The sequence below is a fragment of the Mirounga leonina genome, unplaced genomic scaffold (genome assembly GCF_011800145.1).
Source record: "Mirounga leonina isolate KUSES-001 unplaced genomic scaffold, KU_Mleo_1.0 Mir_151, whole genome shotgun sequence".
Classification (NCBI taxonomy): domain Eukaryota; kingdom Metazoa; phylum Chordata; class Mammalia; order Carnivora; family Phocidae; genus Mirounga; species Mirounga leonina.
In genome coordinates this window covers 58,258,856-58,285,971 of record NW_023270377.1, presented here as the reverse complement: position 1 = coordinate 58,285,971, position 27,116 = coordinate 58,258,856, and the positions used below count along the sequence as shown (strand labels likewise).

The following is a 27,116-nucleotide window of genomic DNA, read 5'->3' as shown; positions in this document are numbered from 1 at the left end:
CTTTTGAGGTCTTTGATTCTCAGTGTCCTTGTTGAGATAGGACAAAATGAAATTACCCAGTGAATGAAGCATTTTAGGATTTGTGAGAAAAGTTATCTTAATCAGTTTTTAATGTTTTTTTTTTGAGATAACATATTTTCAGGATAGATCATTATGGCACACTGAATTACAATCTACAAATTAGAATATAATTGTGCAATTTGTGTTTAATTCTCTTGCTCACATTTTATATTAGGCTTATTTCTTTGCAGACTTACGGTATTGTGAGTTTTTCATAAACAGCTATTTAAAGCCATTCACATAATCAAAATAATATTTATAGATATTCAGAAAATGATTAATCTCAGGATTGTGGCAAAGCAGAAAACCTTACTATGTGGGTTTACCACCTCCCCCAACAACAACAACAAAAAAATCCGAGTTCTGGTTAAGTTTCCTGAATGAGCATAGTGAAAATTAGTTTCTTTTGGAAAGATCATACAATTGAAAGACTAATTTAAATTAGGAGGGCACACTGGGCTTGGCAGAGGGCATTGTGAGAAAGCAAAGTGTAATTTTCCTCCAAACAAAGACAAGCTTGTTGGAGAGCATGCTTTATTGCCTGGAAATTCTATATATATGCAAAGTTGCTCATCAATTCACTGTTGGGTTTTATGTGCTTGGTTTCTCCTTTTGTTTGGAAAAAATCAAATGCTGAAAAAAGTAGGCGTAGCTCTGCATGCTATAGGCGCAGAGATACCTACACAGGCCAATTCTCCTGGCGTGTGGTGTTCCTGTGTGGGGAGCTGCCTGTGGGAGGGATGGCCAGACTCCGCTTCCTGCAGGTAAAATCAGGGTGTATGCTTCTGCAGAGCCCACCCAGAATCTCCAGAAAATGACTTCCCTGCATTTTTCACTGATCCCTCCCTCTGGCAGCCAAGTGGATAGATTCGGTGGGTTAGGCTCACATCCTGAAGTCCACAGAGTGTTTTCTCTCTTTTTTTTAAACAGCTTTATTGAGGCATAATTCACATACCATACAATTTGCCCACTTAAAGAGTACAATTCAATAGCTTTTAGTCGGTTGTGTCACCATCACCACAATCAATTTTAGAACAATTTTATCACCCCAAGAAGACAAACCACACCCCGGTTAGTGGTCTCTTGAGAACCAGATTGGGATAAATTAATTCAGCGAAACAAAGGTGAACATTCATTTCAATGGGAGGCTTTCAAATGAGAGTTTTCTTTAGAATTGCCTTCTTCATTTTGTATCTTAGCCTCCTGGTGTAGCAACTACATTCGATACTTATAAATAGTATGTGTACTGAACTTTACAGTGTGCAAAGTGCTGTCTGTCAAACTGCAGGTAAGAGGCTTCACTGGTAGCATGAAAGGTTGGGCGTGAGAGGCCCCCTGGCCACTGGCCTCAGGGAGAGGAGCTGTGTTATTTGGCAACATCAGAGGGCCAGGCCTACAGGCTGGAACCTGGGCATCTGAGCGACCTACAAACAAGTGTGTGGAGTCTAGTCTGGGGAAGTAGATCCAAGCTGAGAAGAGGGATGTAGGTACCAGTATGATTCCCATACAAGAATTGTGGGTTTGAGGGTCAAACATCAAGATGGAAGATGCAGGAGACAAAGATCTGAAAGGGAGCTGGAGATCATGGTCAACATCCAGATGGGGATGAGGTCCATAGTTGAGGAAGGAAGAGCTGGAGTGGACACAGGAGAGCCAGGAAGAAGTGCCATATGTGGCTGCCAAATCCTGCACCCTGTGAATGAATCCCCCTGGCCAACACTGCATGCACCCTACACTTGGTATCCCCCAGGCCACCACCTCTTTGCTCTATTGATGTAGCACTAGTTCTTCCTTTCTTCTCTCCAACCTCTCCACCACCCCCATCCCTTCCTCAGGGCTGCCTCACTCTGTGGGCCCATTTGGACAGGCTCTGGTCAACATACTCTCTTAGACTCAAGTCCTTCCCTTTGGCCAGCTCCTTACACCCATAGATGAGACCAAGAGGCACTTGGCCAGGCATTTCAGCTCCCTGGGATGCAGAGAGGCTGGAGCAGCCCACTTCCCCTTGAAGGAGAGAGCAAAGGATGAACCAGAATGTCATCACTTGGAGGGGCTGGGGGGTGGGTGGGAGCTAGTGTCCGTATTTAGAGTCCCTCACCTGGCTGCCCTCCTCCTGGGCTGTCCCCATGTCTGTCCTTAAAGGTGTCATTTTCAGCTTGACACTTTCACTGAAGGAAGGAGAATCCTTTTTGTCTGGATTAGCTGTATACGGTGTGGGAAAGCGGTTGGCAATATTTCCTTTCCCAGTGAGGCCGCTAAGAAATTTTTAATAAGGCACTTCTCTATTCCCTAAAGCTTTCTCTTCTTAAGATTGTTCTCTCTGATGCAATATGCTATGATTTTTCCCTAAAGTTTAAATATACATCACTGTATTCAATAGATGTTACTTATAAGCTATAGATACATTGATTTGGGGGGAAATGTAATAGTATTTTAAAAACGTCAGGAATTTTATTTAAATCTGCAATAAAATCAAGAATATCTGTACATTGCAAATATTGGAAAACACACATTCATGTTTTATGCTTTGGGTCTTCGGAAGCATTGCACGCCTGTATCATCTTGTTTAGATGTTTGTGTTGACTGGTAGAAAGGTTGTTTCTCTCCTTCTAGCACTGTAGAGATCATTTATAGGAAAGTCCCGTGTAGGCATATTCTGAATGGAGAACTGACATTTGAAGTTGAGTTTCTAGATTGCAGCAGAAATCTGTTTTTGTGTGTGATCAAAGGTTAATCGGTGTGGGACAGTTAGACTCTTCAGCTCTGTTAACATTAGAGATGGGACATCCGGTGTCCTTGGGCGTCATGGAAGCGGAATGCACTTCCCAGAAAACCTAGTTACAAAAACTGTAAGGGCAGTAGACAACAACCAGCATGACTGCTAAAAGAGCCTAGAAAATTCCAACTTTAGATAGAAGATGGCACTGAGACCAAGGGGATCCTCTGGTCTGGTGAGTAGGGCCTGGGGAAAAGGCTTCCCAACAGTGAAAGAACAAAAAAATTGAGCTTGGGTGAGTGCGTCACGGCTTTGGGTCATCTGTAAAGTGTAGGCAGTATTTCAAGCTAGAACTAGCAGTGTAAGCGACTAGAAATAGCCCTTAGGGAAGAGAGGCAGACAAGGGCAAGGAAGGCTGTGGACTGCATTGAGGGCCAGCAAAAAAAAAAAAAAAAAAAAAAAAGAACAAATACTCCTCAAGGAGTAAAGGTAGAAAGAGGTCCAGGTATGGGGGCCATGTGAGGAAGGATTCGGGGAAGGCTGTGGCTTTGTAGCCCTGAGGTGTTGTCTTTCCACCCTCGGCACCCCTCTACCCACATGCCAGATACATATGTGGACACCTTGTGCTCAGGGGCAGCTCTGGACCTTCCCAGCCAGTGGGGACAGAGTTTCCCCTCCAAAAAGGACTTGCAGTTGGACCTATGACATGCAGGCAGAGCCTGTGACTGAGCCGAGTTGGGGAAGGCAGATGTTGACAGAATAAATGCATTAAGAGTAATCCTTTCAAGTTTCAACTCCCAACTCCTTTTCATTTTTTGGTAACTTACAATTTTGACATAATTTAAAGTATACCCAGGAAAGTTGGAAGAATAGTACAAAGAACTCTCCTAGACTACTCTGCTTCTGCCATTTACATTTTGCCCCATTTGCTTTAGCATGCTCTTTCTTCCTCTCTGTCTCTGTTTTTTTTCTGAATCATTTGTAAGTTAAGACATCGTACTCCTTTACCCCCAAATACTAAATATTTCAGGGCATGTTTCCTTAGAACAAGGACATTTTCTTATATAACCACAACACAATTATCAAAAGCTGTAAATCTGGAATCCTTTTAACACTAATAATATTCAAACACCACCTATAATGTTCTACAATTTCTGTTCTATTCTTCTTAAACTGACAGAGATTGAAATTTAATTAAATTTATTTTTTCTTCTGACAGTGTTAAAGGAGAGTACACATACAATATTTTTTCTTCAGCTGTATTACATGGGAAGCCTTTACCAAGGTTACAAATATATAGTTGGCAGGCAGTGGAATTACAACATAATGCCACCAATTAGATAAAGCCATCAGAGAGATCAAAGTAATTTTCTGAGTGATATGCTTGCATATTTGTTTGCCTTGGAATTAAATTTTACAGTGCTATCTCATTTTCATGAATATAACTGAAATCACCACTTGATAAGACCTGTGTATATGATCTTTATCTTTTTGCTTTACATAAGGGAAGATATTTTGATGATGCAAATTCAATATATTTTCCAGATTTCCCCCAATTGGGTTAAATGGGGAAATGGCCCAAAAATGAGGTATCTAACAAAAAAGCAATGGGGAAATGTGTTCTGATCGCAAAAGCCATCCAAAATACATTATGAGAGAGAGAGAGAGAGAGAGAAAGGATAAAACATCATGTACCAAGTGATCTCATAGATAGATAGGTAGATAGATAGATAGATAGATAGATAGATAGATAGATAGATAAATAGATAGATAGATAATGGTGTGTGCATAGAAACGTTCTGGACGTTACAGAAGAAATCAGTGTCAGTGGTGATTAACTGGACGGTGGGACTAGATAGGTCAGTAGTAGGTGGAGGGTAACAAAGGGAGAGAATTATTTTTTTTCCATTTTACACACCTTGTAGTTTAATTTTTTATCATGTGCTCTTATTTATTTTATAGAAGTAAAAATTTATTTTTATAAATTTATATAAAGGGGAGGAGGGTGGACTATAAAGAGAGACAGGAAGGGAGAGAGAGAGTGAAAGAGAGAGAGAGAGAGAGAAGAGAACAGTAGTTAAAACAAAACTAAAGGGCAAACTTATTAAAAAATGATGTGCCTAAGAAAGTAACAGCAGTAGGCAGAATTATGAAAAAAAATAAGTTGGATATGCAAAATGAATCATTTTCTACCTTCAGCTATTTATAATATAGCTGCCAGTTTCTTCAGCCAAGATTCATGCCTGGGTCTCTTAAAACTAAATTTTCACTAGTGAGTGTGTTTTGGTGCTAATTCTGGTAGAGCAGACTGGCCACTCTATCCCTCTGTACTTCCTTTTAAATTACAAAATTGATTAGTATCATAGATTTTGATGAGTTAAATTTAGGTTTTGTTTTTATCAACATCAACTGATCTTCATGCTCCCACTGTTGCTTCTCTGAAAGCAAGAAGCTTATTCATAAAGAGCAAACAAACATCACAGAGATATTTGACCATGTACATCATATGATTTCAAGTAGCTTCTTTCATCATATCTTCAAATCATTAGATTTGCTTTTGTAGATCCTCATGCATTAGATGTGCTTTTCTTTCAAGCCTTAGTTTTTTAATTTTTTTATTATTTTGTTAAGATTTTATTGATCTATTTGACAGAGAGAGAGAGCACAAGCAGGGAGAGCAGCAGAGGGAGAGGGAGAAGCAGGTTCCCCGCTGAGCAGGGAGCCCAATGCGGGGCTCAATTCCAGGACCCTGGGACCACGACCCGAGCTGAAGGCAGTCGCTCAACCGACTGAGCCACCCATGCGCCCCAAGCCGTAGTTTTTTTAAATGGAAATGTACCACTTAGCAGAATTGGTGTGAGAAAAAAATCATGATGTAGAGGACATGGGAGCCAACATTTATCGTGTGCCCAGGCTGCGAGGAGCTTTACGCGGATTATCTCCTCCAGTCCTTCCATCAACTGTGAGGGGTATGTGGTAATAGTTCTGGTTTATTATTGAGGAACCTGAACCTCAGAGTGGTTAACAAATTCTGTCAGTAATTCATTCACTAAACAAATATTCCCTGAAAGCCTGCTCTGTTGTAGGGTCTGTGCTCGGTCCAGAGTATGCAGGGAGAGAGAGCATAGTTGTGGTCCCTGCCCTGACTAGCCTATAGTGGAGCCGAGGAGAAAGGCATTGAGCCAGGACACACTCACATACGGACGTAACCACACATTACCTGGGCACACCGATAGCAAAGACATGATGCCAGGAGAGGGGGTAACAGGAGACTCCCATAAACTGGGGGTTCAGGGAGGGCCATTCTGAAGAGGCCATATGTAAGCGCAGGTGAGCAGATGTTGGCAAGACCAGTGGTGGGAAGGGCTTTCCAGAGAGCCCGAAGATGCAGGAGGCCCTGAAGGGGAAAGCTCAATATGCTGGAGCAGCTGAAAGGGGCCAGTGTGGTTGGGAAATCGAAATGTGGGAACTGAGGCTGGAAGGGCAGGTGGGGGCTGGGTTGGGTGCTGCTTTGCAGGTCTCCTTAGCACCAGCGGAGGTTTGCAGAACTAGGATGAGGTACCACACTTGCCTGGATCTTAAAGATTGTATCCCCCCAACTCTTTCAGGCCCCCACTCTCATACCCCCTCAGACACATGGCACGTACTGTTCTCTTCCACACTGTTTTCCAGAATGGCTAGAGCACTACCCCCATTATTGACACTTCCTGGTGTTCCTGCTAGGAGACTTGGGGCCTAATCTGTTATTTGAGGATATAGAAGGGAATTAGGAAGTGTGGGGCCTGGGTGAGGCCCCTGCAAACACACTCTGCAGGGGAAACAGAGTTCAGATTATCTAAAGTGGAAAGGTGATAGAAACCAGGAGCCACTCAAAGGATTCAAGGCATACAACATTGCACACCGATCAGAAGCTTCCAAGATTCCCAGATATGTGCAGTAGGGATATATTGGATTGGATTGGCAAGGATGCTCCAAGGTTGTGTATGGTAGCTTGAAGCAGAAATCACAGAAATGATGAAAATGAAGGGGATGAAGAAAGTAAGTGCAAAAATGTGTGTGTGGGAGGAAAAGCTGCAGGAGTTGGGAATGAATCAATATAGACAGTCTCCAAAAGTCAAGAATAGTTGAAGCTGAGAAGTAGCCTACTCCAGGCTATTGAGCTCCATCAGGGTGCAAAACAGATAAAAGTCACTGTCCTTGTGTAGTTTCCATTCTAGTGACCAACGTGCATGCATATGGCAAAAGCTGGGATACTGTATGCCCCCTAGGGGTCACAGGGTAGGTAGAATTGAAGTTAAGGAGATAAGATAGGTGAGTTATGTATGGATGCTTCTAGAAAAACTTACTCAGAAACTAACCAGAGAAATGCATAGTGCCTATGCTCCCATGGTTTCAGGTTTTGAGAGATAAAGCCAGAAACTAAGGAAATGTCTCTAAAGTGGGACGTTCCGATATCTACTTGGGCCAGAAAGTCTTCCTACTCCCCTTACTTAGTCCATTGGGCTACTATTATGAAACCGTGTGGCTTCTAAACAACAGAAATTTATTTCTCACAGTTCTGGAGGCTAAAAGTTTGAGGTCAGGGTGCCAGTCTGGCACTTCTCACTGTGTCCTCACTCGGGGGGGGCAGGGCAGGGGAGATCTATGGGATCCCTTATAAGACCCCATTTGTGAGGGCTCCACCCTCATGACTTAAGAACCCCCCCAAAGTCCCCACCATCACATTCAGTGTTAGGATTTCAACTTACAAATTTGGGGGGATACATCCAGACCATAGCACCCCCTGAATCATGACTCACCATCTCATCTCCCTCCTGCCCTGCTACTACCCCTTGGGCAGTATTGTAGAGCCAGAAAGCAGAAACAAAATGGTGGTGCTTTGTTCTAATGGGATGATAGTCATGGGCTCTTTCTGTGAAATGATCCTTTATTTTAGGTTTTGAAGTGATCAATGCATCCTAATTTTGTATGATCAAGTGCTTAAATAGCACTTTCTTAGAATTTGCATGTTTCCGTGATATGTATTACTGACAGTCCTGTTAGTTTCATAAGTGCTGGGCTTGATCGTTCTAATTCAGAATAACTATATTAATATCCATCACCCTTAAAGATTGATATGGTTAAATAAAATGTCAATCAACTTTTTTTTCTATACACAAGGAGGCAGAAGCTATTTGTTTCAAGGTGCATAGTCACATTTATACATTAGATGGACTGTAGCAGATGCAGGCTTAGTGAAAAGAGAGCTGTGAGGATTGCCTATTATGCAATTCCAGCTCTAGAGCAAATTAGTGTATAACTCAATTAAGTAGCATTGACCTACTGTGTGTGTATGTCTTAACATTGACCAACTGTGTGTGTGTCTTAGCGCTGACCTACTGTGTGTGTGTCTTAGCATTGACCTACTGTGTGTGTGTGTCTTAGCATTGACCTATTGTGTGTGTGTGTGTGTGTGTGTTGCTTTCAATTCGAGTTTTCCTAAGAGAAGCTCATGGCTAATTTAATTACTTGAATATGCAGAGTACGTACTCACTGAAATCATAATCATTCCAGGGAACCCCCAGAAGTCTCCAAACTTTTTAGTCATATTAAAAGTATAGATGTGTTGAGCATGCTTCAGCAAGAAATCTGAGCCTTTAATATCGTTCCCTGTAGGTCGTTGGAGATTGTTTCACCTCTAGGAATAAAGTACCTTTACCTCCTACTTCATATCCCCCTCTCTCACCTCTCCTCCGGGTTCAGGCCTGCCTCCCCCTTAAGTTCCCAATGCTTTCCTTGTTTTCCCATCAAAACCATTCTCCAGGCAGCAGCCAAAATGATCTTTTAAAAATACTTATCTGGGAGCGCCTGGGTGGCTCAGTTGTTTAAGCGACTGCCTTCGGCTCAGGTCATGATCCTGGAGTCCCGGGATCGAGTCCCACATCGCATTGGGCTCCCTGCTCAGTCTGCTTCTCCCTCTGACACTCCCCCCTCTCATACTCTCTCATTCTCTCTCTCTCAAATAAATAAATAAAATCTTTAAAAAAAAATACTTATCTGTTCTTGTCACTTCTCTACTTACACTTCTCTCTGTTGCACGAGGGTGATGTTCAGAATCCTCACTGTGACCCGCAAGGCCTTACCTGTCCAGCCCTTGCACCACTTGGCCTCACTGCCTTCCCCTCCCCCCAGCACCCTTGTCCTGATTCCCCTGCCAGACTGGCCTCATCTCTAACATTAGCACCTGTTCCCCCTCGACCTGGAAGGCTGTTCTCCTTGCCCCCTGCCTTGTACCCCCAAGGCTCCCCAGCCTCAGATTCCCTGCCTTGCCCTGACTTTCGAATCTGAATTTGCCCCACCCTCCACCACCTGCCCCGTAGGAGAGAGAATTTCAAATAGGTGCTGTTTGCTTACCTGCAGGGTCATCTTGCTTGGGCTTTAGCCTAGAGCTCTTAAAGAACTCAGGGTTGGAAAACTTCCTTGATTAGAGCTGTTGTTGTGATTATCATGCTCCAAACTACTGCTCCTGGCAGGTTAGTCATGAATTACAAATGGCCAGGAGTTGGCAAGCAGAATTTTGCCTCTATTTAGAAATATCTATCTTAGGACCAAAGGATATAATTAAATATCATTGAAGACGCAGCAATGGAAGTTCTTTGAGCCCTATTATGAGGATGCTATAGAAATCGAGAAACAAGGAAACAGAATAACTTGGCATAAGAGGTAAACTCAAGCCAGCCAGGGATCTGCTGTGAGAGAAGCGGTACATATGGCTTTAAAAGGGTAAACAGAAGAATTCTGCTTGAAGGTTTCCATTTACAACTGCTTTACTTTTCCCCTTCTTTCCTACTCTTCTTCACATGGTTGAGAATTCTCTGGCTCTCAGATTTTAGAGCAATGTGCCATGTCCATTTTCACATTACACATTACACGTCATACAGAAGTTACAAAAAAACTCTTGCCAAGAAACAGGAAAAAAAGGGGGGGGCCTAAACATTAGATCCCTACTCTAAGCTCTTCTCCCAAATAATCCTAATACTTTCAGAGAAAGTACAGATGACCTGTTTGCCATTACATTTTATGAACTCGGCTTTAATAAGTTGGGAGAAGCTAGTGCAGGTATAATGAGTGGGACATTATGACATGGTATCGCCTCAGACCCCAGAGCAGCTGTCTTCTATTCTGCCCTAATCCTGGCCACTCCCTGCCATGAGCTCTCATTAATGCATCCCTGTTCTGAGCATATCCCCTCACCTCGGGTGTTCACAGCAATGCCTACCCATCATCCTTGTGGCTTCCTGTTTTTAATGCTTTTCTAGCACTCATATCCCAGCCTAAGGATGCTACTTATGCTTTCCTTGCAACCTGATGATCTCCTAGGTAAGAGAGGTGGGGAGCAGAGGGGCTGTTGCTGGGAAGGGCTGTGCCCAAAGCTCACGGCTGGGCCTGGCTACTTCTGGCCAGGCAGGAATATGGTAGTGACAGTCATGTTCTGCCCTGGCTCCCCCGTGGGGGCTCCCGCTTGCAGCCTGGAGAGGTCTTGGCAGCAGGCAGTAGCTTGAAGAACACTCAGAAAAAGCCTCACTGTGTGTCCGGAAGACCTTCACCTCCAGGGTAGGGAATCTTGCTCCACCAGGACCCCATTTTCTTTTGGCATACAGGGTCCAACTAGGGTACAAGCTGCCAGCCTTCCTTTATCTCTGTTAGTCCTGCTTTGTAAACCGAGACTGGCCTTTCAGAAGGGGACCTCTCTCTGGTATGCCTCCTCCCCCAGCAGATGCCACCCAGCTTTAGTATTCCGGCTCCTGGACTACAGCTGGGTCATATGGAGCCTTTGTGCAAATTAGAGAAAAGCAGCCCTAGCTCTGGGTGGGAGCAGCCCCACGCTGGGGCTCAAGGCCTGTGGTGCAGAGCTGGATTTACCCCCGGCACCCTTCCCACCAGATGGTTGCTCTGCCAACCTCCCAGCCCTTCTTCAGTGTGGGGGCCATGAGTCAGCTGAGAGACACGCCAGGTTTTAACCTTCCTGGATACTGTCATGTTTGTCTCTTCTTCCACAATGTTAGTATAGCCACAAATATGGATTTGTATAGACAAATCCACCTGGATTTAGGGACAGGCATTTGGCCTCATGAGTCCAAGCATGCCGTCCCTCCCCTCCACTGCATCCCACACCCCTCATACTGCTTTCCCTCTTCCCTCTGTTCTGAGCCACAGACACTGACTTGGCTTCATCAACTGGCCCATTGTAATTCAAAGATTCATTTTTAAAAATATGTTCTTTGAATATTTTGCAGTTCTGGTGGCTGAAAGGCTTTACTTACTGTTGTGAAATTATTTTTGAGCTTACTGTCTTGTGTCCTTCCTTTCTCGTTGGACAGTTTTACCTTGTGGATATAAAAACAGGCAGTATACTATAAAATTATTTAAGAAAGTCTATTACTTAAATTCCTGTTTCTCCACAGCCTCATTTAACAGACAGGTCAATAGATGTATTATGGGTCTTTACATTGTGTAGGTCTTTACATAGCTCAGGAATTGTCATTCAGAGAATGTTCTTTCCTACAGCTGAAGGCTATCTTCTTGGGAAACTCATCAAATGTAGTGTGATTATCTTGATTAATCCTTGGTTGTTTATTATTATCAGCAACTATTTATTAAGTGCCTAATACGTGCAGGGCACTTTTATAGATTTTATTTCTCATCTTCCCAGTGGTTCTGAAAGATGGGACCCTTTTCCAGGAAACTGAGGTGACCAACTTACTCAAGTTCACATAGGTAGCAAATGGTAGGATCAGAATTAAGACCCTGTTCTTGTGAGGTTTGGATCTCTGCATGCTTTTCATAACATCAGAAGTTCTTGGTTTTTTTCCACTGAAGTTCTCCGAATGCAGAGGAAATCAATACATCCTGCCTGGGGTCTAGACCCTTTGTAGCTAGAAGTAGCCAGCAGCAAGCTCAAAATTTCTTTGAAGTCTCATGCTTTAATCTTTAAAATTTATGCAAATTTAGCTTTCTACTCTGTAATATGAAAGTATAAAAGTAATCCTTTAACTACTTGACATAGAATAAAATTTAAGCTCCAAGAAGAGCTTCTATTAACCCCTCTCGCATCCCCTTCTGCCCTGCTGCGTGCCACTCCAGGGATCTGCACACCTCAATTGGAGAAGGTCAGCATTGCACTGTGGTACGTCTCTGTTAAATTCTCCATGCCAGTTTTGTTGAGAAACCTTTCAGGTAGAGCAACCTGTCACCTGGCCAATTCTCAACCATAGAAGTCTTTCTAACAGAGAGTAGAATCCTTATTCCTTCGTAGACAAATCCTAAATTGGTCTGTGTTGATTCTTTACAGAGATCTTTGAGTGACATCTGTCTGGCTAGAAGTTCAGGGATTAGTCTTGTGATTTGTAAATTTTTATTTTTTAGAAGCAAAAGTCATCTTTCAGATGAAATTGCTCTTGGAACTCTAATTTATAAAACAGTGAAAAGGGAAGACACTCTTGTTGCCACAGGGGTGGAGGTTCTGCGTGCATGGTGCCCTTGCCTGAGGGTCCACCACGCAGCCCAGAGTTCTCCCCAAGGAGCCCTGGACCTCATTCAGAGCACCCATTTTATGGATGAGGAGACTGAAGTCAGAGAGCTCAGAAGATTTGTCTGAGTTGACCCAGCTGACTAGTGACAAAGCCAGGAGTAGATTCTAAGAACGAAGCCTACCAAATTCTTCGAAGACCCCTGAAGGCCGTTGTGGTTTTCTTGTCATGTGAACTGATTTCCTAACTGCTGTCAGAGGTTGTGAAGTGTTAGGGAGTATGAATGGTGCAGAGTCCTCCTGCCAGGGGCCCGCCACAGTGAGGATAAGTGTCTGTGGCACAGTCTGTAAAGGCACAGCTCTTTCCCAGGGGCATATGGTGATTTAAAAATGATTAGTGAAGCCATTTAAACTATTTTGATGTGTTAGGATGCGTTGGGATCCAGGGAAAGCCTTTGTGGGGAGAGGTCCACCAGGGCCCCAGTCAGACCACTGCACACCTGGCAACCAAGGTGTGGGAGGCATGTGGGAGTGACACCACGTAACCACCATGAAAATATGCCGGCTTGCCTCTGCAGAACTGCGGGCTCAGATGAAAGCTGGCCTTGTGCTGACTTTCATCCGGGAGCCTTGGCGCATTCCCTTTAGTTTTGTTCTGTTCTCAGAAAGCTTGGAGTGGCTTTTAAACTTCGATGAAGATATGAACCGCTCCACAATCTAGGTTTACTAATACAGTCGTCTCTCATTTTTCAATTCATCATTGTAGCAGCAATAAACTCTATTACAAGGCAGCCCACTATCTAATCCTACAGTTCCCCTACTCTGGAGGACTTTATGGTCGAAGGGAATTACTCCCACCTCCACATGTTTAAGAGAGAAGGGCTGTCTGTTCACTCCACTGCCACCATCATCCCGTGCTGCCAGCCGTCCACACTCTGATGATTGATACTGAATGCCACTGCGAGCCAGCGCCACCGGTTCAGCCCCAGGCCAGGCAGCCACAGTGGGTGATGAACAGGGACAACTAAGTCTCTCTCCCACATGATCCTCAGCCACCTAGATCTCTTTCCCAGAGGCAGTCTTTGTTACAACATTCTTGTGTATGTGTCCAGAGATAGTCTCTGCATTTACAAATCTTTATGAATATTCACATACACACATCTGTTCTTTTATCCCCACAAAATGGTAGCATACTCTACATACAGGGCTGTGGTTTGCCTTTTTTTAATTTCACAATATATTGTGGAGCTAGTTCTATGTCAGCTGGTAGTGCTGCTTCATTCATGGCTGCATAATATTCCAATATCATCTCTTTATCAGGAAGTAGCCCGGGTGCCATCTACTTGTGGACATTTGAGTTATTTCCTATTTGATGTTGCTGTTGTTTTGTTTGCTGTCACAGACAGATATGCATGTTTGCCTGTGTATTCGGGTACTTCAGGAGCTCTAAGGGAGGGTCTTTGCTCAGTGGAAGGGAAGAGACATTTAATGTGAGGGATACTTGCAAATTACCTTCCACCGAGGTTGTCTGATTTTACAGAAGCAACGTATGAGATAACCAGTTGTGTGTTAGTAAATTTTTTGAAACTTTGCCAATCTGACAAGTGAGAAGTGACATTGCACTATAGTCTTAATGTGCCTTTTTTTTTATAAAGATTCCATATATTTGTGCCTTTCTGTCATAAGTGAGCTTCTGCATCTTTTCATATGATATATTCTTTTATAGATTGTTTTTTAACTGGTGTTTGGAAGATGAGATGCTGCCCAAAGATCAAGCAGTATGCAAGTTATTTAGGAATCCCAATTTTCTGATATAGGTTTTATTTCAATTAGTTGTTTTTATCCTAACTAATATAGGGTTCTCTGTATGGTGCTGCATAAGAGATCAATTTTCCTGTTTTAGTGAATGTTTTCTAAAAAATGTCCCATCGATTTTAAAAGGTTGACTTTTTACTTATAGGTGTTAAAATTTTTTGAAAGATTTATTTATTCATTCATTCATTCATTCATTTATTCTAGAGAGCCAGAGAGAGAGAGATGTGTGCATGTGTGCACATGGTGGGGGAGGGGCAGAGGGAGAGAGAGAATCTCAAGCAGACTCCCTGCTGAGCGCAGAGCCCAACACAGGGCTCAATCCCACAACCCCAAGATCATGACCTAAGCTGAAATCAAGGGTCAGATGCTTAACCAACTGAGCTACCCAGGCACCACCCCTATTTATAGGTGTTAAAATGTCTGTTTTTGCAATCTCTCCTATACCCAAAGTTATTCTGCTGAAACCAATGTTGTCTTATTAAATAAAGTACTTTATAAAATTAAAGTATTTAATTAAATTCAGCAATGACATTTATGAAACAGAAATTTGAACATCAAATGGATATTATGGAAATGTTACATTTCTTAGTTGTGATAGTGGTATTGTGGTTTTGTTTGGGGAAAAAAAAGAGTCCTTGTCTTTTAGAGATCACTACTGAAATATTTATGGATCAAATAATATGATATCTGGGATTTGCTTCAAAATAATTCCAGAAAGAGCAGGTGGAAAGGAGTGTAGAGGGAACAACATTGGTCACGAGTTCATAATTTTTGAGGCTGGACGTTAGGTATGTGTTATTCTGTTTTTATACATGTTTGACATTCTCCATAAAAATTCTAAAATTCAACAGATAAACATTAAGTTCATCTTATGTGCAAGGCTTGGTGCTCTCTGGGGCAGAGACACTTCACAAGTGCATAAGGCCTGTCTGCTTGTTCTCTGCAATGAGCCCAGTGCCTAGGACGTTGCCTGCACATAGTAGGTGTTCAGTACACACATGCCCTAAAACCTGGCCCGCCTCCTGCTTGCCCAAGGGCTGCTCTATTTTCTGTTCCCAGAGCACAGCCCTGATGCTGCACTCCATGAACGAGCAACAAACCCAGTGCTATGGGGCTAAAGGAAGGCAAAGGCCCATTCATTTAGAGTCAGGAAGGTGCTTCTGTGGAGCTCATGGGAACTGGCATTGGGGTGCCTGAGACAAAGAACATCTGCCCCATCTGAAACATTTCCAAGCAAAGCAAAATTGCTCCTTTAATTTAACGTAGGTTATTTCGTTTAAGAGCCTGGTAAGGGGGCGCCTGGGTGGCTCAGTCATTAGGCGCCTGCCTTCGGCTCAGGTCATGGTCCCGGCGTCCCGGGATCGAGCCCCGCATCAGGCTCCCTGCTCCGCGGGAAGCCTGCTTCTCTCTCTCCCATTCCCCCTGCTTGTGTTTCCTCTCTCGCTGTGTCTCTCCCTGTCAAATGAATAAATAAAATCTTTAAAAAAAAAAAAAAAAAAAAAGAGCCTGGTAAGGAGTTGCTAACAGTAAGAAGAATAACTCAAAAGGCTGTAGGGGGTCACAAAACCGTCTCAGAACACATCCCAGTCCCCATCTGCTTTCTGTGAGCCTGTTTTGTTCAGAGTCCAGCATAACAGCATGCCCAGTAATGTGCTCAATCAGTGCTCTCTCGTGAGGAAGATGAGTAGATGGTGTCATAAGAAAGAAGAGAATCAGAACTGGGACACTGTCAAAGGAAATGTCAGGAATTCAGGGTGATAGATTAGTCCTGTGGGTATGTTTGAGTGATTAGTTACCTCAGAGGCAGAGAAAATCATGATTTTTAATGTTTGCATGCAGGTGTTAGTATAGTTGCCTCAGAATGAGAAGAAAAAAAGGATTTAAAAAAAAAAAAAAGCTAGTCACATCTTGACTAGAAGAAGGCTCTTTCGAGAAACCGTCAATGTTATATTACAAACACCATTCAAATCTACCAAATGGGCCAGATGTTTGCTCAAACACTGCATGTCTCCAGCTGCCCATTGCTACAGATGAAGGCTTTTCTGCTGACGTCTGTGTAACCCACAAGCACATTATAAAGTGTTGATTCTTTTGACGCCATTTAACATTTATGTGTCATCGTAATTATAAACCATAAATATACATGACACCGTGCAATAAATAAAATTGCCTGGCTTTCATTCTAAGAGGGGAGGAGGCTGTATTTATTACCTGAGAAGACAGGATGTCTAATATCCATTTTGCATTCTTTGTAAACATCGCCCCTCTCTCGGTGGATGCTCTAGATGGCTTTATGCTCACCAAGCCTTATCCCTTCAAAACAGCACAGACTTTGGGGGCTAATAGATATTGCTGAGCCCAAGTTTTAAGGCAGGCCTGGACCAAAAATCAGGGGGATACAATTCAGAGGAATCCAAATAGTTCTAAATGAAGTCAAACCATTCTATTTGACAACAGACCAAAAGTTCTTTAGAGGTCACGTAACGGGCAGGTGTAAGTGTGAAAGGAAGTAGTTAAATGGAAGCGAATCAGCTTCTTTCAAACAGACATTTTTCAGAGAAGCATTTCTTTTTCCTTTGAAAGAAAGCTGATTCAGTGCCATTCACCTATTAAGAAGGCAGCACAATTATTTGTATCTGCATCTATAAAAACCAAGTGTCTGCTTTCCACAAAAACCTGAGCATGTGTTTGCCGGAGTGAAAAGCAGGGCAAGAGGAAGAGGGAGGGGGAAAGCCCACGCAGTTGGGTTCGTCAGTCACAAGGACCTAAATGAACTGGCCTGGCGTATTATCCCCTCCCTGGGCAGGGGCAAGGGGCCCTTCCAGTCTTATCCACGAAGACCCCTTCTAACACAGCATCTTTATTTCAGAGCACAGATCCCAGACAGCAAATTTCATGGCTTTGTAAATACTAGAGTCAGATGCTTCCTGACACCCAACGTTTCTGCTTTTTAGTGTGTAAATAAACGAGTGTGCCAAGTGAGTAAATCTCTATGCATTGAGTTTACAATCTTGTCTTTCAGAAATATCGACAGTACATGGCAGGACTTCTGGCTCCTCCTTATGGTGTTATGGAAACGGGCTCTAACAATGACAGTAAGTGAAAAATGTGAACATTTTGTATCTAAAAATTTGTCATGCAGTATGTGTTTTCGTGTGACAAAAAATATGTCCCACACCAGCTTGACAGAGTAAATCTCCAGACTCTTTCATGGATAAACAGACCTGCCAGCCCACACTTGAATTATTTCTAAAAATTGTTAACAGTATTATTTTGTGGTCCTAGCTGATCTAGGGAGGGATGCTCTGGTATCAGCTGGAACTTCATACTTAAAATACTCTCTCAAAATCTCTTCATTTTATGGTGAAATCTAGTGTTTCTGTGCTCTTTTAAAAATGGGATTTATGGGGGCGCCTGGGTGGCTCAGTTGGTTAAGCGACTGCCTTCGGCTCAGGTCATGATCCTGGAGTCCCGGGATCGAGTCCCGCATCGGGCTCCCTGCTCAGCAGGGAGTCTGCTCCTCCCTCTGACCCTCCCCCCTCTCATGCTCTCTCTATCTCATTCTCTCTGTCTCAAATAAATAAATAAAATCTTTAAAAAAAAAAACCTTTAAAAAAAAATGGGATTTATGAATTGTATTTGTCTCAGTCACATCCAGACACCTGAGAGCCCCACCTCTTGCTCTTTTGATGCTATTGGTCAAGGAGGAAAGCAGCATGAGTCATTATTTATTCTTCGCAAATCATGGCCTCATCTAATTCCAGGCCTTTTATATGACCAGTCTCTCGCTGTGTTCGTAAAAGACAGGAAGTTTTCCTCTGTGATACTCTTTTCTCGTGGGTGCCCACTAGAGTCAAAGAAATCCTGCGTCCTGAGTCTGTCTGTCCGTTCACGGGTGTCAGGAGCATCTTCTTATCACTCATGACTGGCTCTGGGAGTTGCTTGTTGCTGAGTCCCCTTATTCGGCTCTCGCACGTACATGGGGGGCAGGGTGCCCAGTGCTGAGGTTTCTGGAGCAGCTAGACAGCGTGATGAACTAACCAGGCAGTGCCTCCATGCCAGGGTCTTCTAAGCAAAGAGTCACCCTTCACATCCTCTCTCTAGCTCCTTCAGTTGCGTTGAGTCTCACTACCAGACTCGCCACTCCGAGGTGACCCTCCTCCCTGCAAGATCTTAAGTGAGCTTCCTCACATTCCCTGCCCTCCGCGTCATAGTTTCTGTGTAGCCTCAGCCCTGTTTCTCTGTTTCTCTTCTGTCCTTGGGGTGGAGGGATGGGGTGGGGAAGACAGGTCTTCCTTTCCTGCCCTCCCGTGTTCTTGACTTTTCTTTCCTGACTGATGTAGGAATGACCGGCTCACGAAGAGTCCTTGAGTTGAAATCCCAGCTGTGCTGTCTCCTATCTGTATGACCTCAGGCAAAGCACTTAATCTCTCTCTGCCTCGGTTTCCTCACAAGATTGTTGTGAAGATTAAATGAAGCAAAACAGGTCAAGTGTTTAGAGGGTGCCAGGCATAGAGTAAGCACCCCCGTGATGTTAGCTATCATTTCCTCACCCCTGGTCACTCTTAACCCCTCCAAGTCTGGCTTCTGCCCCATACCTCTTGACTCAAACCATCTCCAGTGACCAACCAACGCCAGCCTCCATCATTACCATTCCCCATCTCTCTGACTTTGAGTAAGACTTTCCATGTTCAGACTCCATTTTCCCTGAGTTTCCAGGCTCCACTGCATTATCCTGGTTTTCTGGTATCTCTCTGGCCATGTTCATTTGGTCTCTTCCACAGGTACCTCTTCCTCTCAGCCAGAAGCTTAGGTATTACCCAAGAGTCCACTCTTGGCTGCTTTTCTCCTTTGTTCTTTATACTTTCCCCATGACCATCATTTCTTACAGTGGATACGAACTTCCTGAACCAATACTTCTGTTTCATTCTTCCCATGATGGCTTAGCTTTTGAGAGGACTGCTGGTTCTCTTTCCACCTGGATGTTCTGCTGGTCTCTTAAACTCATAGTGTCAGCAACAGAACACATCCTGATTCCCACAAAACCCTGAAAGCCACATTTCCAGTCCTATCTGCCCTGTTCTTCTCCCATACCAGCCTCTAAACCTCAACCATTTTATTATTTTTTAACATTTTATTTATTTATCTGTCAGAGAGAGAGTGGGGGAGGGAGAGGGAGAGGGAGAGAGGCAGGGAGAGAGCACAAGCAGGGGGAGCGGCAGGAGAGAGGGAGAAGCAGGCTCCCCGCTGAGCAGGGACCCCAATGCGGGGCTCTATCCCAGGACCCCAGGATCATCACCTGAGCCAGAGGCAGACACTTAACTGACTGAGCCACCCAGGCATCCATAAACCTTAACCATTTAGAGTCCTCCCTTCTGTCACCTCCATGCACTGAGGTTAATCACCCATCCGGTTCTTTGTTCCTTCCTTTGCAGAGTTCATGTTTTTTCCTTTCCTTTAGCCACTTGGCCAAGGACCTCATCACTCTTGACCTAAGGGCAAGAATGACTCAGCTGGCTCTGAGCCTTTAGGATCTCACCCTTGGTCCACCCTACACCTGACTTACACCCGACTTACACAGAACTTTTTAAATTTACTTTGTATTGTGAACAACTTCAAACATACAGAATGACATAGTTAACATCCATGTCTTCATCACTTTAATTACCATTAGTATTTTAATACTTAAATATGATTTGTTTATTAATAGCAATATGCACTTTCATATTTTAATTTTAATATTTGCCTTATTTCCTTCTTCTACTCACATACACACATTTCACCTCAAATACTTCGGCAGATAGTTTTGAAAATAAAGACTTTTCCATGCACCTAATAAACTGGTGTGACTTGGGACGCCTGAGTGGCTCAGTTGGTTAAGCGTCTGCCTTCGGCTCAGGTCATGATCCCAGGGTCCTGGGATTGAGTCCCACATCGGGCTCCTTGCTCAGCAAGGAGCCTGTTTCTCCCTCTGCCTGCCTCTGTCTCTCTCTCTCTGATAAATAAATAAAATCTTAAAAACAAAACAAAACTGGTATGAATTTCCTTAATCATATCATCTACTAAGTCCATACTCAGATTTTCCCCACTGAATGTCTTTATAGCTCTTTGCTCAAACTGGACCTCAAGGATCATGCTCTTGCATCTGACTTTTATGTTTTAAGGGTCTTTTCATTTTGAACAGATCCTTCCCCCTGCCCTTTATCCTGGTCATATCACTCTGTTGCTCAAAACATCTTAATGATTGCCTATTGCCTGCCATAGAAGGTGAATTTCCAAGATTGCTAATGCCTTAGCCCAACTTTCAAGTTCCTATGTGGCCCCAAATTATCTTTTCAGTGTTATTTCTCTACGGACACCCTAATCTCCAGCCACTCAGATATGGTGATTTGCGCTGCCATGTATTTATCTTATCGAAACTCCTAGAAAGGAAGCTTCTGTTACACCCCTGTATCTCCTCATACAATCAACTCCAGTCTTTTCAAATGGTCGTTGAACAAATGGATGGAATAATGAATGGATAGCTGGGATTCAAAGTTTCAGAGTGCTAATATTAGGCCACCCTTACTCCTGACAGATTTGGGAAGTGGTGGCAAACATGCCCATTAATATTCTGTCACCCTGCTTCCTGCCTAGGCTTTTATGTACTGGTACTATCCCAGTGTGGGGGGCAGAGTTTAATTAGGGAATGTTTCCAGATAGTCTCTTCCATTCATACCCTTTCTGTGTATTACACTGCTGCCTATTGAAATGGGCACTCAATTCTTTTAAAGCCAATAGTAGACATCCTGTGTACCCCCTTATTAAACACAGAATGTGCTGTTTACTCAGAATTTGGAAGTACTGTATTTTTATGTTGCAAACCACCTCAAACTGCTCTAGGGGTGAGCCGCACATACAAACCACCTGTTTGTATCTCTCAATCTCTCAATAGAAGGCCACTGGGGTCCACTGTACTGGGGGCATTAAACTCTGCTGGGGCTATGGGCCTTCCTGTCTGGCCACCCTGATCATGTCCGTCAGAGTCAACAACCCCAAAGGAAATACAGAGGACCAGGGCCTGCCTATAGCTCACGAAATGTTTGTAAATGAATGAACAAATGCATAAATGGATGAACGATGAACTTTTTCACAGAAAACTGGGATACCCCTGGAAACAGACACTGCCAGGCTCAGACCTGACTTCGGAGGCAGCAGGAATTCGCTTTGCCCCAAATGGAAGTTGTGTTCTGGTAGTTCTTACGTGGGACTTGAAGCTAGGTTCACAGCCCTGGAGCATGGTGAGGTGGTCTGAAATGTAAAAAATACAGTATGTGTAACTTAAGATTTGACTTGTCTGTCCCTAATTCTGAGTGTTCTATGCCCAGCAGAGAGGAATTAGTTGTTTGTATGATGTAAATGAATCAGGGATGGATTTTTACCTTTGGCAGTAAAGCATATGGTAGAAAAGCAAAATAAGCATGAGATTTTGTTATCTGGCACACAGCCCTGCTCCTGATTCATTGATTTATTTATGTTACAGATTTTGGTGGGTGCTGCTATTTTTCTAAGCAGCATTATGTAAGTTTTGATGGAGACACAAATCAGAAACACCAGAATTTTACTTTGTTTGATTCAGCAAAGGATTTCAGTTCCATTTTACAGATTCATCTTACAATTCATGCTCTCTCTCTATTTTTCTTCTTCTAGGGATTCCTGACAAGGAGAACGTGAGTAGCACTCTCTCTGCCTAGCCTCTAAAAACTGTCATAAGGTAAAAAAAAAAAAAATAATCATGGTAACCCTACCAGCAAAGAGAGCTCTTCATCCACATCAACAGAGCAATAAATATTTTTCTAATCTTATTCTGGCATCTTGGTCTGTCCCTTTGAAATATGAGGGGGAGAAGGTTGATTGCTCTGACATGGTCATCACATGTCCTTGATATTAACTAGTCTGCAGAAAGGTTATTCTAGGGGCAAACAGTACAATTGCTAAGGGTTTTTCTTTTTCCCACGATGTATGCAGGCAAGTGAGCAAATCATTGCTTTAATAACATACAAAATATTAGTTGTTTTCCCTTAGTGGAGTACAAAATATGAAATGCAGGGTCAGTTGATTTTATAATTGTATCCAAGGTTCATGAAAGTCAATGTTTCTCTTTGGAAGCTGAAAATAAGTAATTGCTCTAATTGTTTAGCACAGTCAGGTAAGAGAGTAGGTTTAGAACAAACTTTTCACCAAGAACCAGTGCCAAGTGCAGGTTCCAGGTCCCATTGCTTTGCTTGCAAATAATAAGAATATGAATTACATATTAACCAGAATCTCAGTCTATTCAACAACCTGGAAGGGTTAATGGTGGAAGAGTATATAGTGATTAATTTGAGGCAGTGCTTGGTGACTCTCAGATGCCTCCCCTTTCATTATGTTCCTCGATTGCTGTACCCAAGTGGCAACATTCATAGAATCATTACCGAATATTCTCCTTTCCTTTCCCTGCTTTTGGTCCTATGTCTGTGGACAGAGATATCGTCTTCATTCAATTCAGATTATTTCTGTATCCCTTTCCAGAGATCTAACTCTAGCTTTCTTTGGGTCTTCTTCTTTTTATAACGTTGGCTTCAAAGGCTGGTTGGGATTCTGGCCCGTTGTTACACCACCACAAATTTGGGTTCCAGACCCAGCAATGCCACTTTGAATGTCACATCAAAATTTCACTTGGCTTGGCTTGGCAGAGGATTTCAGTTCTTGGCTGTGGGCCTTCACAAGCTACTTGGCTTCTCGAAACATCCTTGCCTCATATTTAAATGTGGGTGTTAGTCGTGACCACCTTAAGAGGCCATTATGAATATTGAATGGAATAATCTGTGGAAACCATAGAGACTAGTCCAACAGAGCTCAGTAAATGTTAAGACTATTACTGTAATTATTATTTTGTCAAGACTTGTATCATTTTCTTGAGATCTTTCCTCCTCTGAAAAATGTCCTACCCTTTTATGAAGTAACTATCCTTTTGCCATTTATGGTTCTCATCAAAATACCTTTCTTCAGTGAACCTTTCCATTGATCTTTTGCCATTAAAAAAATATCTTTGTGTGTTGAGCAAAGCTCTAGATAATCAGGTTCATGGAAAGCCAAAGCTTTAGAGTCTACAGTAACAGACTCATCCTGCCACGATTTTGGATACGGATGTCCCAAAGCACTCCAAAACAAATAATACACAGATCACTAGCCAAGTCAAGAGGATAAAAGAGCTTGGTGCTTCCTCATCAAGGAACCATCAGTGATGTGGAGGGCACACACAGAATGGCCAAGCCCTAGGAGGTCTAAAATGTTCTAAGCTTCAAAAGAAAGCTCTGTCTCTCTTAGGTCCCTCGTGACCTTTAGGTTGGACCTCCCTGCAGAGGGACAACATAAGCAGAGACCTACCAGCTGTCATCCTGTGGCTCACTTTGTGACAAAATAGGAATCTGAAGTTTACAGAAAGTTATAGATATGTTGAGTTGTTATCAGCATGTTGCCCTGTAAGATTTGGGGGGGCAGGCTGTCTCCCCTATATTATTCATCGTGTATGTTCATTTCTATTTGTTTGGGTCATTCATTCTGTGTCAGATTCTCTAGCAAACAGAAAAGCACCCTTTTTCTCTATCAGCAAATAGAGTGGATATAATGTCACCATGTGCTATTAAGAAAGTTCTCCAATGCCATCAGTCAAAGTAAAGCAAATGAGATGAAAGACATTCGTGAATAGAGTTGAAGCTCTAGAAAGATAAAAAGAAGCCTAAGAGCCTTAAAATGGGTGTTAATTGGAATTTTTCCTTTAGAAGAGACAAGTTGTGTTATGATGATTTCTTTTATCCTTTACCTTCTTTAACTACACGCTGGGCAATCTTATATTCCCTTTATGTTTCTAAATAGCAATAATATACCTGTGGACTGAAATAAAAGCACTTAGATATTGTTTCAGTGTCCAAACAGCTTCTTTGTGGAGAGAATATATTCTCCTCTCCAGCTCCTACTCTTGATTTCGTTAATCACCATGTTTAACTTTTAACCAAATATGCAGGCGTCAGTAAGTGGTGTTTTTAGCTGCCTTGCCAGCTCTCTTTTATTTCCAGATGCAGCCTCACCTTGCAAAAAAGGAACTTTCTTTTCATAAATTGCACTTTCATAGAAACAAATGGGCTGGCAGTTAACTTGCTACATTATTTTGTTTACTACTTACTGTAATTGATAGAGACATCATTTAACTTGATATGACACAGGAGACTGGAACCTATAAACTAATTGGTAAGATATTAGAAAAATGACTATTGCACCAATAAAGCAAGTTTTGATAGGGTTATGATTGGGGCTGTTGGTTGTACAAATAAATTATTCTCTTTGATCTTTTCAAGTTATATTTTTTCCATCTTCTGTATATGCCCTATTGGATGACCATGTTTAACACCGAAGCTAAAAATCACAATTACAAGAAAGCTTCATAGTTGAATGTTACAGTTGCCCTTTGGAGGAATGAGCTTGTCTATAATTTTCTACTACTTATATAGATTTTGTTCCTTGTTGTGCTCCATCCTTTTGACAGACGATTGCTACTGAAGTTATGTAGTTTTAGAAGTCTATCCTTTTCTTCCTCAATGTAGAAGGGCCAGAAAAGAGGCTTAGGAAGATATTACAAAATAATCCCATTTCCTTATTTATAAACATCTAGTTTCCAAAAGGATCATTTTTTTTAAGGCAGTGATAGTATTGACAGTGTAATTAGGTCCCCACTAAGTGTGGAAGAGTACTTTCTCAATATAAAACACTAATTAATGCAGTAATTCAATCAGTTATGGAAACAGCCCAAGTGTTCATGGACTGATAAATGCATAAAGAAGATGTGGTGTGTACAGACACACAGACACACACACTGGAATATTACTCAGCCATAAAAGGGACTGAAATCTTGCCAGTTGCAACATGGATGGAGCTAGAGTATAATGCTAAGTGAGATTAAGCCAGAGAAAGACAAAAAACATACGATTTCACTCATACGTGGAATTTAAGAAACAAAAGAAATAAAGGGAAAAGAGAGAGAGAGAGAAAGCAAAAAAACAGACTCAGAGAGAAAAACTAATGGTTACCAGAGAGGCAGTGGGTGGGGGGTGGGTCAAAGAGGCTACGGGGACTAAGGAGTGCACTTGCTGTGATGAGCACCGGGTATTGTAGGGAAGTATTGAATCACTGTATTGTACACCTGAAACTAATATTACACTGCATGTTAACTAACTGGAATTTAATAAAAACTTACAATCAATTCAGAGCTCAAAGGTTTCCTAAGCACTAGAAGAACTGGATGCTACTAATTAGTAAGAGCAAGCTTGGGAATCTTATAAAACTATTTGGTAGGTCTTATTTTAAGAAGATGACTTAAATCAGCAGTTTGTCAAACTTTTAAAAATCATGGGTCATTTATATAAAGACTAATTTTTAGAAATTATTATAAAGACAGATTTTAAATGGCAAATGGGGAGGAAATAATTTACACAGCTTGAAAATTCTCATTAAGGAAAGGACAATAGAAAAAGAAGAAAATAACTATCAGGGTCAAAAGGTTAGGAATGTTAGGCATTTTTAGGAAATATAATAACATTTATTGCTGCTCTTTTTCAAGATTAAAGAAAACAAATTAAAATATTTCCCACCTATTAAATAACAACATCTTATTTTACTATTATACATTGGCTATGATTCTGGGCCAGAGGAAGGAAACGGAAATTGTGTGTCCTCAAACAAACTTAAAATATAAAAATACTTAGATAAACCCACAAAAACCCCATAAAACCTTTTAACTCCAGCTTTAGAACACCTGCTGAATTCAAACCAACAGTTTCTGTGAAACAGTTCTTAAAATCCTGCTTTTAAAACATGACTGATACACGTCCAGAGCTTATCAAGATGTGTTGGCCAGAGTTCACAGGCTTAGCCCTGGCAGCCGATCCCGTGTGTTGTAGGGTAAGGATGGCTAGCTAGCCCTGTCACCGCGATGCAACAGCTCATACGAAGCCGGCCGAAGGCGCGAACCTCAACAGGCAAGGGCAAATCAACCCAATGTGAAGGACAGAAAATCCTAAGCCTGCTCATTTCGATTTTACAGGACACACTGCTTATCGCCCGGGTGAAGATTAGGTTTGGCAGTGTGGCTGGCTCCGTCCCTCCTGTTGGGTAGAGGGTCAACACTGGTTTCTTTAGCAGGCCTATGGGAGCACGTAGCTCAGTGAGCCAACACTTTGCCCCACCTCCTGAAGAACACCAGCGACTTAATGTCGAAGGTGCCAAGGACAGCTTCGGCTCGGTCTCTGAAGAAATGTTTGTTTTTGTGTTTGTGAGTTATGTATTTTATGGGGCAGAATGCCCTTGCTGAATCTCTTCCTGCTTTTTATTCCGTCTGTTCCCCTGCTCTGTTATAAAAGCTGACGGTGCCATCTCTCTCTCTCCCTCTCTCTCTAGCTCCTGCAGTGGTATATTGATTGAATTTTTAAGAGGAGGTATAGTTGCCCTTAATCTAAATCGTGAATGGTAAATGTGGGTAACAGTCTAAAAACCTGATCCCTTGGGTGTCAGTTAAGCCATGTGGTTATTGCCTCTGAATGTTCTCGGCAATGTTCCCAAGATCTGCTTACCGTGAGTTTGCTGGGTGAAATGGCACATATTGGGGTCTGTTGGGGTGGTGGTTCGTTAGTATTTTAGATTTACTTTCATAAAATTATGAATTACACTTGCCGATTATCTCAGTGCTCTCCTTTTGGTTTCTCTACTGTTTTTAGATTTTTTTAATGGGGTAGAATTTGTACTGTTGTTGCAGTGTTGATGGTTTTCCAGGGTTGCATGAGTTTTTCCACATTTTACCCGGGTTGGCATATGTATGTCCTCTCAGGCTTCTGTGTAGTCAGAGTTTGACTTGAGCAAGATATCACAGAGAACATGGGATTGTTTAATTGTTAAAAATAGTGATAATAGAAGAAACGAGATTCCCCAGTCTCTCTAGCCAACAGC

The 27,116-nt window shown here is 42.4% G+C and overlaps 1 protein-coding gene across 8 annotated transcripts in view; it reads left to right on the top strand.

Annotated features, from left to right (window-relative positions):
- The window catches only part of RAPGEF4 (Rap guanine nucleotide exchange factor 4), a 288,792-nt gene that overhangs the window by 148,545 nt on the left and 113,131 nt on the right, over nucleotides 1–27,116 (top strand). For 7 of the 8 annotated variants that reach the window (XR_004679678.1, XM_035007755.1, XM_035007754.1 and 4 more), the window contains 2 exons: nucleotides 17,122–17,194; nucleotides 21,789–21,808. Coding sequence is in view for 7 of the 8 variants with exons in the window: in XM_035007755.1 (XP_034863646.1) it covers nucleotides 17,122–17,194; nucleotides 21,789–21,808 (93 nt within the window). In the remaining variant the exon portion in view is untranslated. The remainder of the gene's footprint in view (nucleotides 1–17,121; nucleotides 17,195–21,788; nucleotides 21,809–27,116) is intronic. The other variant, XM_035007756.1, reaches the window with a different exon arrangement.